This window comes from Miscanthus floridulus, chromosome 5 (assembly GCF_019320115.1).
Source record: "Miscanthus floridulus cultivar M001 chromosome 5, ASM1932011v1, whole genome shotgun sequence".
NCBI lineage: Eukaryota > Viridiplantae > Streptophyta > Magnoliopsida > Poales > Poaceae > Miscanthus > Miscanthus floridulus.
The window spans coordinates 126161952-126175711 of NC_089584.1; the positions used below are offsets into that span (position 1 = coordinate 126161952).

Consider the following 13760-nt stretch of genomic DNA (forward strand, 5'->3'; position numbering starts at 1 on the left):
CTAGCGCCGGCAGCCAGTCGCCGCACCGCGCTACGCCCGCGCCCTCCCCTTCTCCGAGCGTGGGCGGCTAATGGACGACCTGGGGCTTGGGGCCGTGTACGTGCACGTTGACAACTTGACATAGAGCTAGCGCTGGACCACAGGGCGTTGGCCATGAGAGGCGGGAGAGGAGAAGGTAGTGTCTCTTATTTAGGAGAAAAATAAAACTAAAGGCTAAATAAAAAAATACATGTCATTCTAGCATGTCACGTCAGCAAAAAAAAAATATCCACATGGCTAATATGGACCTGCAGTATATCACTTAACAAGTTTAAGACCTAGAAATGCATTTTTAAAGTTCATGGACCTACGTGACACACGCTTACAAGTTCAAGGACCTCTGGTGCATTTAACTCTTTTCATTTCTTTGAGAGCCAAATAATTTTTGAATTTGACTAAATTTGTACTAAGGATTACTAATATTTAATTATATTAAATAAGTATTATTAGATTAATTATTGAATAGTAAATCTATTCAAAGATATAAATGTTGATGCTATTCTCTATAATGCTATTCTCTATAAATCAAGTTGAATTTTAAAATTTTGACACGGTTTAATTTAATCTTGAGTTGCACTTTGTTTTTAAAAACGGAGCGAGTATAATGGTCCCGTTCGGCTTACCTTATAATCCATACTATTCAGCTTGTTTTTTCAGCCGGAACAGTGTTTTTCTCTCACAACAATTCAGTCAGAATAGTGCTTTTCAACCAAGTTTCAGCAAGCCGAACGGGGTCAATATATATAGCGTGCAAGTATTTCAGTACTTAGCCCACATTGGATTTATTTTCCGGCCATTTTGACCAGTTCAAGTCCAACCAAAGCAGAAAACCACAGCATTTCAAACTTTAGCTGGGCCAGTGCAGCTGTGCAGGCCGACGGTTACCTCCCAAAAAGGCCGAAAGCACTCTTTGGATCGGCTGTAGGCACAGTCTTTGGAGTATAAAAACAGCAGTGGCAGTGGTTGCTTGCTGCAGCATCAGCTTCTCCTGGGGTGAATTATTTTTTAATTTTAACCATTTTTTTAATATAATTTTAAATCTAACCCTGACGAATTTTTTTTAACTAACACTTTTGGCCGCGTCTATTATCCTGGCGCGGCCAAATGCCTGTGTCGTGTCATGCATGGTGGCGCGACACAGAGCTGACGTGGCGTGGTGCGGCCGGGGGGCCGCTGACGTGGCCGGTCCTGCCGCGCCACCCATCATGGCGCGACAGTGCCGCGCCATGTTGCGTGGCGCGGCAGGCCCAAAGATACCACACGAGCACCCACACCTACCGCTGCGCCCGCCGCCGGCCCGGACTACCTGGATGGTAGAATCGAAACGGGTCGCGTCAGTATATTGTTGAGTTTTTTCACGGCCGAATAGAGAATTTGATAAGCCAATGATTAGTTTTTCATCTTTCATAATGCTGTTATGCACCATTTTAACTAATCAATTATGACAAATTACCACCGGTGTCCAGATACGCTGGGACTACCGGTTCCCGAACGTAGGGTACTTAATCTTACCGGCAGTGCTGCCGCGACTCAACGAAACGAATAAGAAGCAAGTTGACAAGCTGCCACATAACATATTCATTGTTTTGATATAAGTTTGACATAAAATAACGAAATAAACCCACAAGTTTTGGACGTCACTATTCGATTGACCAAAACAAACTAAGACCCAGGAGTGTAAGGATCCCTCGGACGTCTCTGTCTCTTCGGATTTGTTGGCAACACATTGGGAGTGTAGCCAACGTCGGTATGGTCGCGTCGATGGTGCGTACGGCACGTACCCTGCAGGTATATGATACGCACGATTACATATAATTCTTTATGATCGTTAGTTCATGGAGCCTACGTACTGAAACAAACTATCTTTGTTAGTACCTATGAGGCTTCTTGGGTGCCAAACGGGGCACCACCTAGCTGAGACATGCCGATCTCATCCTGCGGCCATTCGTCCCACTGGTCGTGCTGTCCGTGGAAGCCCGGGGGTTCGTCGTCGTCGTCATCGTCGTCCTCGGCTGCAGGGTTCTTCCCAGCGCTAAGATGTGGTGGTGTACGTACCGCGGAAGTGACACCCTGCGTCATCGCCTGAGAAGAACCGGCTGGTATCCTCAAAGAGGCTGAAGACGTGCCACCCGACCGCGCGGGGAGTGGCGGTTCCTCATAAGGGGTGTCCATGCAGCTCAACTTCTGAGCTAGCTTCCTGCAACCCTTCTTCACCTTCTGTATAAATAGACGTTAAAGTTAGTTCATTAGCCAAACACATATACAATAAAGAAATATTTTTGAAACGGACAAGTTTATGTTTACCTCCACGAAAGCCATGAGAACGCCTGGCCCCTGCCCTCTAGACTCGTGAAGCCGGAATGCTGTTTCGTTGGACAGCCTTGAAAATTGTGTCGCCTAGGTACAGAAACGCGGTAGGACAGTTTTAGTACATATACTTAATACCAAAAGGATAACAAATTGTACCATTTAAGTATCTTACCACGTATCTTTGAAGCGGTGCTCTCTGTAGCTGTGTGTCCTCCCTAGTGGTAACGTCATACACATCTTCGATGATATCTTCCTCCGAGTCCTCGTCAATCGTCACGTCAGTGTACGGGGGCTTGATATGTGTCCTCGTAGACCTGTGAAGCCACCGCAGGTACTCGTCGAAGGTGTGCTGATCGTGTGGAGAACCCTCAAGGACCGCATGTGGTACCCTGGTCTGCCACAAATGGATGTACGAGCTGTGTGTCACGCGCCAATCCTTGGTCTTATACCTCTTCCTGCGGTCAAACCTGCAACAAAACAATATTAGTTGTACCAAACACACCTCTAAATTGTAGCATTGTTATTAATCGATAACGCACCCGTGCAATTCTTGATTGGTGGAGTACAGCGGTGGTGGGCACCATGTCATTCTTCCGAACTGTCTGCAGACCTGGATGGGCAAGTGAATCTCGACCACATGGAAGAAAATAAGAGGGACGTCACAGCGATACTCGTGTGACTCATCCCTAGTGATAGGACTCAGATAGTCCTGGAGCTCCAGAGAATCCCAAGGACACCAAAACACCTAAAATTTCGTAATTGTGTTAGGTTATGATATAGTGTACATCGAAGAAGACACTGCTACGATAGTATAGAGAGCGTAACCTAGTGCTGTGTCAGGACGTCGAGACCGTTCGTATACTCCCTGTACTTGCGTCATGCATTCCCTCTAACTAACTGTGCTTCGGTCCAGATATACAGAGATGTAGAGAGTGTATCATGCCCGTTCCATTACTGCATTAAATACGATAACGAATTAGCAATAAATAATCTCATCATATTTAACTGCCTAGAAGAATATAATGAACCGAAGTACTTACCGGTAAACTATTATTAAGGGGCCTCCCAACGGGTAATCGTTTCCAACACCAAACCTAGAGTAGGTAGGAGCAACCCCCAAGGTTCACATGTACTGATGTGCGACGACAGGCAACGCATAGCTACCGATACGTCTATGCCAGGACTGCGCTGCCCCATCTATACCCCGCTATGTTCTCCCACGGCTGGCGAAGTATGTCAAGGAAGATTCAGCTGATGGTGCTGCCCGAGGCGTCTAGGAAGAGGAAAGCACCAAGAAAGTGCCAGAGCCACACTCGAGCGAACCTATCGATCTGTGCCTCCTCAGCTTGTGGGTCCAAGTACTCAAAACGATCTGTGATCTAGGACGACGAAACACCGGAACTTTTCCTATAATTGATTAAAGAAAATAAGACCCGATTGCTGCAGGAAAGCAATGCAAGTATTAAATAGACTTGAATTTCTCACTTATTTTTCTTGAAAGCCTTGTCGTCCGGTGGAAGAAAACCAGTAAACTGAGCCACCAGCTCCCTCTAGTGATCGTTATCAACTATTTCTGTCACTGGAAGTCCCCCCAACCGAAGGCCTAAAATAGCCTTCACGTCCTGCAACGTCAAGGTCATCTCGCTACAAGGTAGGTGGAACTTGTGGGTCTCAGACCTCCACCTGTTATAAGAATAGAACGACTATTAGTTGCCTCCAATTTGTTACAAGAAAATTTACGTACAAAGAAAGCACTCGCACCTGTCTACAGCTGCAGTAAGTAGTGCTGGGTCAAGGGGTGAAAGACCGTGGTTGACAACACGGACAAGATCGAGGAAGCCGGCACGCTGTATGTACGGCGTATAACGCTCGTCCCACTGATGCGCCCTGGTGTGAGTGCGGGGCCTCAAAGGAGGCAAGGACACATCTGCATCGTTGTCACTTAAGATGTGTGCCCGGTGCTGGTCGTCGTACTCCACCTCCAGAATGGGGTACTACGGGTGCTGCGTGGGAGAGGTCATCCTGTTACAAATTGATAAACAAAGCGTTAGAGTATTCAAATTAACAAAATTTAAATTAACATTATGAAGCATTGCAAAATTTAAACTACTTGTAATGCAATATGAAAGCACATGTATATATCGGCAGAAGGCTAGGATAAACAAGCGAGCAAAAGAGGTAAAGCCCGATGGTCATGTGCTATGGACGTGGATAGGGGCTAGAGATCGTAAAATAAACACCAACCAAGAAGCGAGAGAGCGAGTTACGCTCAGCGTTACGGTCACGGTAGGATTAACCCATGATCGAAACGTTCGAATGAATTACGATCCATCGACCGGCTCGCTACAATCCCTAACTAAATAACTAACTACAAACTAAATAATAAATACCTAATCAATCACAAACTAAATATCCTAAAACAATAATAATCACAAACTAAATAATAAATACATAAAATCTAAAAACTACCTACGTAAATTACAAACTAATTATCCTAATACAATAATAATCAAAATAACTTTAAATCAAGAGAGAGGTACCTTAGGAGCGGGCGGCCTTGACGTGCCGGCGTTCGTGACGCGGTCGGTGAGGGTACTGCGAGGCGCGGGCGGCCGCGGCTGGCGGGAGCGGCCGGCGAGGGCGCGGGCGGGCGCGGCGTGGGCGGGCACAGCCACGTGCGGGCGCTGGAGGCGTGCGCTGGGCGGCGGCGGGGCGCGGCGGCTGGCTAGCGGTGTGCACGGGCGGGCAGGGGTGCGGGCGGGCGGGGGGCTCGCGCGCTATATTTATTTGGCCCTGCCGCGCCCTGATCCATGGCGCGGCGGGTAGCGCGGCACGACCAGCCACGTCAGCGGCCCCTCGGCCGCCCCACGCCACCATGCATGGCGCGGCACAGGCATTTGGCCGCGCCAGGGCAATAGACGCGGTCAAAAGTGTTAGTTTAATTTTTTTTTTGTCAATGTTAGATTTAAAATTATATTAAAAAAAGGGTTAAAATTAAAAAAAAATCCCTGCGGTAAGCTCTGGCGAGCAGGCCCTTCGGTTTTTTAGCTGGCCTCCAAACTCTCTTCACGTGGGTGGGTTCAATCCGAAGGCCAGCTGGTCCGAGAGGCCATCTCGGATCGGGGCAGAGACCGAGCCCATCTGCCCAGGTGCGAGTGTGACCCGTGTCCCTGGCTCCCTGCAGATGCGCCGTATCGATCGAACGACGACGCCCACGCCCCACAGAGCGTGGACTGCATCGAACCACCGTGCTCGACGTTTTCTGGACTCCTCGCATCTGAAAGCGAAAGAACATTATCGCTAGGGAAAGACAGCCTCTTTTGTTTCTGCTACTAGAGTAGGCGAAGAAACCGCCACAACGCCACATCGCAAGATTCGCAAAGATTTTACAGCGCCGTGCGAATTGAAAGAAACAACAAGTGCCCAGCTGCCTGAACGCCTCCCCGACTCCGAGTCCAATGGCGGGTGTCGGCATGGGCATCATCCATTCCGTTCTGCGCACGGCCTCCGCACCGCGACCGCGATGGAACAAATGATCAGACAGCTTCGCTTCCGACGGCGGCGTCTGGTTTGGTGGCTACCGCGGCGGCGAGAAGCGTGTCCCGGCACAAAGGACAGCTTGCCCTCGCCCGCAGCCACGCGTCCACGCATTCCGGGTGGAAGCCGTGCCCGCACCGCGGCAGTGCCTTCACCTTGTCGCCCTCCTGGAACTCGCCGAGGCAGATGGAGCAGCACTGCTGCTGCGCCGCGTCGTCCGCAGCACCCGCACCCGTGCCGCCGCCGCCACGTTGCCGGTACAGCGTCACGGCCAGGCCTGCGAGTGCGGCATCGTCGAGGCCCGCCACTGGGAAACAGGCGGTGGCGCCGGCCAGCGGCGCCGCGGAGGAGTACCAGGGCGGCGCCGTCGCCGACGCGGCGATGAGGCGGCGGTCGTTGTAGCGGTGGCAGGTCCATCGGAGGTAGAGGCAGACGGCGACGAAGCAGACGAGGGCGCCGAAGAGCGCCACGAGGACCGTCACGCCGCGGCCGCGCGCCGCGAAGTTGCCGTCGTCCACGTCGCCGTAGCGCCACCGAAGCGCCTCCTGCGCTGCCATGCGGCTCTCGCTCGCTAGCTCCCTCGGTGTCTGGAACAGTGGAACTTGTTTACAGCCTTCAGTTTTCTTTTTCCCTTCGCCGCTCTTGATTCTTCTTGAACGGAGTACTACGTAAACAAAAAGGGAGGGCTCGTGTCGCGCCGGCGTTTCTCGTGGCTTCCGTGGGCTGGGCGGCCTCCGGCCCCAGCGCGCGCTTCAAATGGGCGGCCTGGGCGGCGTCCGCGACCGAGGCGTTCCTAAATGTTTTTTGGCACCCGATTTGCAGCGCCCGTTCGCTATAAACTCCTCTTGTTGTAATGGTTTGAGTGTTTGACGAACGCTGCTGCCTGCTGGACCATGAAACGTGCTAATGACTGCTCGCTCCATCACGTTGAGTGGGACACAACAGGATAAAAGGTTCGATGCAAGTTACGGGGTCTTGTCGACCAGTTGCACTTAGCTCGCCAGAGTCCAGATGCGACTGCAGATGCGTTGGATTTGCCGGTCTCTTCTGCATTTCTGGAAGCATCAAACTATTCTTCTTCAGCCTTTTTGTTGCAAATGGGTGGCTCTATTAGGTTGCGTACTTGCGTTAATCAAATGGTTCGTCAGCCTGTTCGGTTGGCTGGTTCGTATCGTTGCTGGTTCGTGAAGAAGTACTGCTGGCTGATTTGTGTGAGAGAAAAATATTGTTCCGGCTGGAAATTTACGATCGTTTACGACAAGCCACAGCCAAACGAACATGCTGTTCGAATGCCGGGTGGGCTACTGAAACTTGGCCGTTGGCACCATGGAAGGCCAGAATTTGCTAACTAGCGGTCGAAGGAACCATCTCGGTAGATCCGGACCAATAGTGTGTCAGTGAGTCGTTCTGACCATAAACCGGGATGTTTTTTTTTTCATATCAGAAGCGCATTAGTAAACTGAAAGGTTGGCCGCCTAACCGTGGATGCTGCTGGTGCTTCGTTCCGGAACTTCTGAAAGGATCACATTTTGGTATGCGAAGAGTGATCAGTGGGCGCAGACTGTACGGAGTACTTCGCACGAAAGTTTTATGAATGAGCACTTCGCTCTAACTTTACTGTATCTTTCTACTAGCAGCCTGTTCGCTTTGTCGTAAATGATCGTAAATTTTCAGCCAGAACAGTATTTTTCTCTCACACCGATCCTTATCTGAGAAAATGCATCGGGTTTTTACTTTCAACAGTTGTTTCAAGCCCAAAGGCCAAAGCAGGCGGGGGATATTGAAAGAAAGAATTTTCTTGCTTGAGGCTGGGAAGTGTGAGAATGGTCTGGTGCAGCGTGACTAGTTCCTTGGTGAAGTACTGACGGCAACAGCTACAATAGTGCCAAGAGAGAACGATGTGGTGCCTCGATCACAGCCACACACCCAGTCTGTTGCTATATAGCGTACAGGAGAAGGGGGAACGCAGCAACTTTTTTCTGAAATACAAGTATATCATTAAGTGAAGTTTTACAAGGCTTGGAACTAATACGAGCTCTCCGTGTCATTAGATCTGATAGTTTAAAAATAGGAGGAACCAAGTGAAAGGAACCTGAGTTATGGACCGGAACTAAAAAATATGTGGACTCGAAACTGGTTTCTAATTAATTTTGAAGGGTATAGCAGTATCTTTACGTCTTTATTAGGAGCTGCTTCTCATATCAGCAGCTACTTCTCATTTGTTATCCGCGTGTTCTCCCTCAGACAGCAGCAGAGTCCTCGGCCCCTTCACACCTAGCCACCGTCCCCACCTCCACTCTTTCTTCCTCGGAGCCGGCGGACTGCGCCTAGCTGCCCTTGCCGTGCAGAGCTTGCTCCGGCAGGCAGCCACTGCCGACGCTCCTCAGTGAGCATTCCTCGCACCCCTACGACCTCCCCATTTCCCAGAAATCCGGCCATACGCTGCAATTCGCACCGCTGCCGCCAACTCCGGCGAACACGAGGTCCCGGGCATGGCCGAGCCAAGCGCGCGAAGCGTGTCCTCCCGCATGCACGTGCACTCGCAGAGCGCTGCGCGGCATCGACGCAAGCAGCCGGCCGGCCGTGCGCGGTGTGCCGTGCTTCATGCGTGCTCTGTTTTGCTCTGTCCATGGTAATGTCACCGTGTCGTCATGCGTACGCAGTATATGTCTGTTTTCCTTTAGAAAAGTATAGATCGAAATACAACATAAATACACATGTACCCTGAAGAAGCGTCGAGCTTCTCAGTTCTCAGCATAGGGCACGAGCACTTGCAGGAGCACGAAGCACCCCTCCCGCCTCCAAGCGTCGCGACAAGGAGAAGGGGCACCGCAGCTGGTGCAGCAGCAGCCTGGGGCGCGCCGGCGCGGCCGCACACAGCCGCGCGGAGCCAGAGCGACGGGCTCACGGGCAGACGGCAGGACGAGGCGAGTGGGGCGGAGGCCGAGAGTGCGACGACAGAGCCACAGAGCCCGCATGGGATGCTGGATGTGGGCTTCGATTGCACCGTCGCGAGTCGGATCTCTCACGTTTGAAGCCGCCGCTCGCATCGGGTTCACGGCGGGGCGAGGTAGGACGCGGAGAGGGGCTGTTGGAGTTGTTATGTGTGGTAGAAATACTAAGCTACCCTTAATTACTTTTTAGGCTCCAGATAATTTTCAATGGAGGAATAAAGAGTACAGAATATCGATAAGACAAACAACTCATAAAATTTAATCTATATACGGATTTGCGGGCTAACCCATTTGTATCCAACCTACAAAGGAGTGGAAGCTCGGCCACACGCATCAAGTGCAAACCGTGGAAGGCCACGTCGATGCCCTTGGGTGGCTCATCGTCGACTGAAGCTGATGACATCAGGATGGAGGGCTTTGTTTGCCGAGTTTGATTTGGGCTGTACCAGCATGTATGAATTGTCATTGCCGGTGACAAAAAGATGTTGAAGAAGATCTCATTGGCGAGTATTATTTCGATGAATTGGTTGTTGCCTGGAGATGGAGGCCGAAAGCGTGGAAGCAGCATGGGGGCCTTGATACTCAGTAACGATGATGCATTCCATGCCAGGACACAGAGAGGCACGAAGACGGGTGGTGGTTGAGGCAATGAAGAAGATCAAGCTGTTCGACCGATGGTTTTTATGGCTAACGTTGTTTTATTGTTAGAGAAAAATATTACACCATGACTGATAACTTGATAAGAGCCTGTTTGTTTCCCTGCATTCACCTGAACCAGGCTGGCGGGATGCAGGGACCGGCCGTTTGGTTGCCTGCTCACCTGGTTGAACCAGGCTCTGCGCGTGCACGAGGCACCCCGCGGCCAGGCTCTGCAGGAACGAGCAAATCGGCCGTTCTTGCCCGGCCTGGCTCGCTGGAAGCAGCTGCTTTCACACCTAATGACACTATTAGTGTATGATTAGTGAATAGCAAGTGATATTAATGTATTTTAAAGATGTTTAAGACATAGTTAGATAAAATAAGTACTTTAGGAGTGTATTTGCATAAAATAAAAAATCATATTCATAACCTTGTAATATTTTTATCTCATGCAATATATCTTCGTACAAGCAACTAAACAGTATCTCTTCTCAGCCAGGTTAAGTCGACGCAGTCAACCAAACATGACAAGGTCGCATGCACTCAGCCTGTCCCATGTGAGCCATGCTCTCTACTAGTACGCGAACCAAACAGGCCCAAAGCGGATGGCCAATATTTGTTTGGAATCCTCTATTGGTTCGCATGCCCACGGAGAAGATAAGGACGCGGAAAAAAGAAGAAGAAAATGACTATGATTGCTGGGCCATAGCTTACATGTAGGATAAATTTTGATAGTTGTCGTACGCGAACCAAACAGGCCCTAAGTTCAAGCGAACAGGGCGGATGGCCAATGTTTGTTTGGAATCCTCTATTGGTTCGCATGCCCACGGAGAAGATAAGGACGCGGAAAAAGAAGAAGAAAATGACTATGATTGCTGGGCCATAGCTTACATGTAGGATAAACTTTGATAGTTGTCGGCGGTATTAAAAAAATGAGATTATCCTGTCCCTAAATTCTTTCTACCAAATAAAAAATAGGAATTAACCTATACTCTCAACCAAACACATAAATGAGACAATCTTGTTCCCAAAATCAGGGACACGACCATCCTGGCATTTGCATAACCTGATACTGATTCAACAGGCCTCTACTAGTTGAATAACCAAGAGGTATTCCCGGCTTAGTGCGTGTTTAGTTCATGAATTTTGGGAATTTGGCTACTGTAGCATTTTCGTTTTTATTTGGCAATTAGTGTTCAATCATAGACTAATTAGACTCAAAATGTTCGTCTCGCAATTTCCAATCAAACTGTGCAATTAGTTTTTTTTCGTCTACATTTAATGCTCCATACACGTATCGCAAAATTCGATATAATGACTATGGTAACACTTTTTAAAAAACTTTTTGGAAACCAAACAAGCACTTAATTTTGTCGTCTCACCCAACCCAACCTCAGTCCTCTCACGACCATCAACTCCGGCCAGCCCCGGACGGCCGGCCCCCTGCGGCCCTGCCACAAAGCCAGCGGCACGGCTGGGCAACCGGGCGTGCGCTGCCAAGGAAACTGCACACACCACGGAGCTGGCTCTCTCTCTCTCTCTGGGGCACTGCAGCTAGATGAAGGTGGTCTCGTCGACCGAGACACGCAGAGAGACATGCAGTATCTGATAGAATGCCTAGCTAGTGTATGTGTCTTTGCCTGTGCATGCATATTTTAACGCCCTAAAACTTGCACGTCTGCCGCTACATAACAAATTAAGGGCCGGTTCTGCCAAAATCTCTCTCCCTCTGATCACGATTCACACGGCCACACGGGTGGATGGACGTTGCCGTCCTCATCAATGAGACGAAGCCTTTATTCTCGTACAGTCCAACCACTGCATGCGGATGCGGCCTGCGGGGATAACCTAGCGCGTTCACCTGGGCACCGTGCTACACTACTGCCAAGCCCCTCCGGTCGGCCGGCAGCTGAGCATATCGGTTATGCTCCAGTGTTTTGCTTTAGTAACAAACCACTGAACAGTACTTTTCAGTTCCGGCTTTCCAGCAAAGTGAATGGGCCGGTCATGTACTCCATCCATTCTAAGTTATTAGTCGTTTTAATTTTTTTGGTATATCTATTTTGCTATGCATCTAGATAAATAATATGTCTAGATACATAAAAAAATAAATGAACCAAAAAAGTCAAATTGATTTATAATTTGGAACGGGGGAGTATAAGACTACTCTCTCTCTCTAAAATATAATAATATACTTATAGGTAGCTCATAAATCATCATTAGCCTTGCTCTTAGCATTGCTGAAACTCGACACGCTTAAATTTGACTAAAAGTACCACCAATACAACTAAAGAAAACGGACATGGTACATATGAAGATTATCACAAACAAGCACACACAAACTGACCTCTATGAACATATTATCAAATCTGAGACTTTAAGTAAACAGATCTTGAATTTGACAAAGTCACCATTCGTGGCTTATTATCGACGGAGGGATCTACCACTAGAAAGATAGTTAGCACAAAATACTAGTAGCCAGATACTCAAACCTAAATAGATAGGTCCTATCAACCCAAGCATATGCACTAAAACATGGAGACGATACACCCCTTGATACTATTGCATTTAAAATATGAGTCATTTTTGTCATTCGTACCATACTACACAAAGTGACACTAACGAATATTTTATCTTACAGTTGTAGAAAATTTTGTATATTGTGACAATATTTTATAGGTCAACTAGTACTACCAATCGTATGTTGTTCATATAGATATTTATATGGACTTATATTTGTAACCGTCGAAGTATATTGGAACTTTAAGCACCCTCCTAAAGAGCTGGAAAAAAAACTAGCAACCCATTACAACGTTTTTTTTTCTTTTTAATGGGGTGAGCTAGCATGTTAGCTCGTTAGGTTAATGAGCCAGTTTGTGATCTAAACAAACGAAGCGCTTCATGATCCAACATTATAAACAAGAGACAATTAGACTTATGTTATGATGTATGGTGTGTTTGAAGTCTAGAACTAATGCATAATACACATTATACTTTATTTTCTTGGCTTGATGTTTGTGAGTTAGTAGCTGTTGATTTATATATGCTTTTGTTATAGTAGTTAACGAATTGACTTGCAATAGCTAAACGAACCAAGCTGATCCGGTGCTTTAGCATATATGTTTCCTTGACGGCTAGGTTTAAACCGCTTTGGTTATACTCCCTCCTTTCAAAATTATAAGTTACTCTTGCTTTTATAGATACATAGTTTAACTATGTATCTAGATATAATATATATCTAGAAGCGTAGTAAAAGCTATGAACCTAAAAAGCTAGAACAATTTATAGTTTAAAATGGCGGGAGCAGCGGTTAAAAGTATATATAGATCACTTTTACCAATAGGGAATTAAATTGTTGTATGTTTTTCAGATAATTTCAATTTTCTTTTCTCATTTTAGCTTGCACTAGGTTCTTATTGTCTCATGAGTTACACATCTACTACTTCAATTAATTAACTATAGAAGTCATCAAATTGAAGGGAAACATGGTGAATCATATCATGTTCAACCTTAATTCGAGTGACAAAATATTAAATCATTTGTATTTTGGATGGGACAAAGTGTGTATGATTCTTTTGCAACTACAAGCAGATGCAGTGCAGGACTGCAGGCAGTGCTATTTTAACTCTTGAGAAAGCATAGATCAGGGCGTCGATGGTGGAGTTCTGTTTTGTAAAACCAATTGAAGAAAAAAAAGGGAAATTGGCAATTTGCAAATGATATCTAGTTGGAAGAACGACATCACAACTGGATTCAGGTTCTTTGCCGAGTGCCTGAGACACTCGGCAAAGACCAAATTGCACTCGGCAAAGAACACACGGCAAAAAATCGATCAGCAAAGCCCTCTTTGCCGAGTGTGTTTTATCGGGCACTCAGCAAAGGCTTTGCCGAGAGCCCCAGGGGCACTCGGCAAAGAAAAGCGACCATCACGGCGCCGGCCCCGTTGACAGTCGCTTTGCCGAGTGCCAACCCTGCAGGCACTCGGCAAAGATTTTTTATTTTTTTTAAAAAAAAATCTTTGCCGAGTGCCCTCTATCTGGCACTCGACAAAGATGTTTTATTTTTTTCTAATTTTTTTTGCCGAGTTCCCCTAGCCGGCGCTCGGCAAAGTTTGATTTTTTTTAAATTTCTTTGCCGAGTGCCCTCTGGCCGGCACTCGGCAAAGTTTGATTTTTTTTTAAAAAAAATCTTTGCCGAGTGCCATGGTCATGGCACTCGACAAAGCTGGAAAAATGGTTTTCCGAATGCCCATTTTTTCAGCTTTGCCGAGTGTTGTGACCA

The 13760-nt window shown here is 47.7% G+C and overlaps 1 protein-coding gene across 1 annotated transcript; it reads right to left on the reverse strand.

Annotated features, from left to right (window-relative positions):
• Positions 1 to 5643: 5643 nt before the first annotated feature.
• On the reverse strand, positions 5644 to 6821 carry LOC136453485 (RING-H2 finger protein ATL66-like). Its single transcript, XM_066454048.1, has one exon. It carries the CDS (start codon positions 6441 to 6443, stop codon positions 5886 to 5888), a length of 558 nt encoding a protein of 185 aa, XP_066310145.1. The 5' UTR covers positions 6444 to 6821; the 3' UTR covers positions 5644 to 5885.
• Between the last annotated feature and the right edge of the window lie 6939 nt (positions 6822 to 13760).

Coding starts and splice junctions, on each gene's coding strand:
- LOC136453485 (XM_066454048.1), bottom strand. CDS start 6,443: ATGGCAGCGCAGGAGGCGCTTCGGTGGCGCTACGGCGACGTGGACGAC.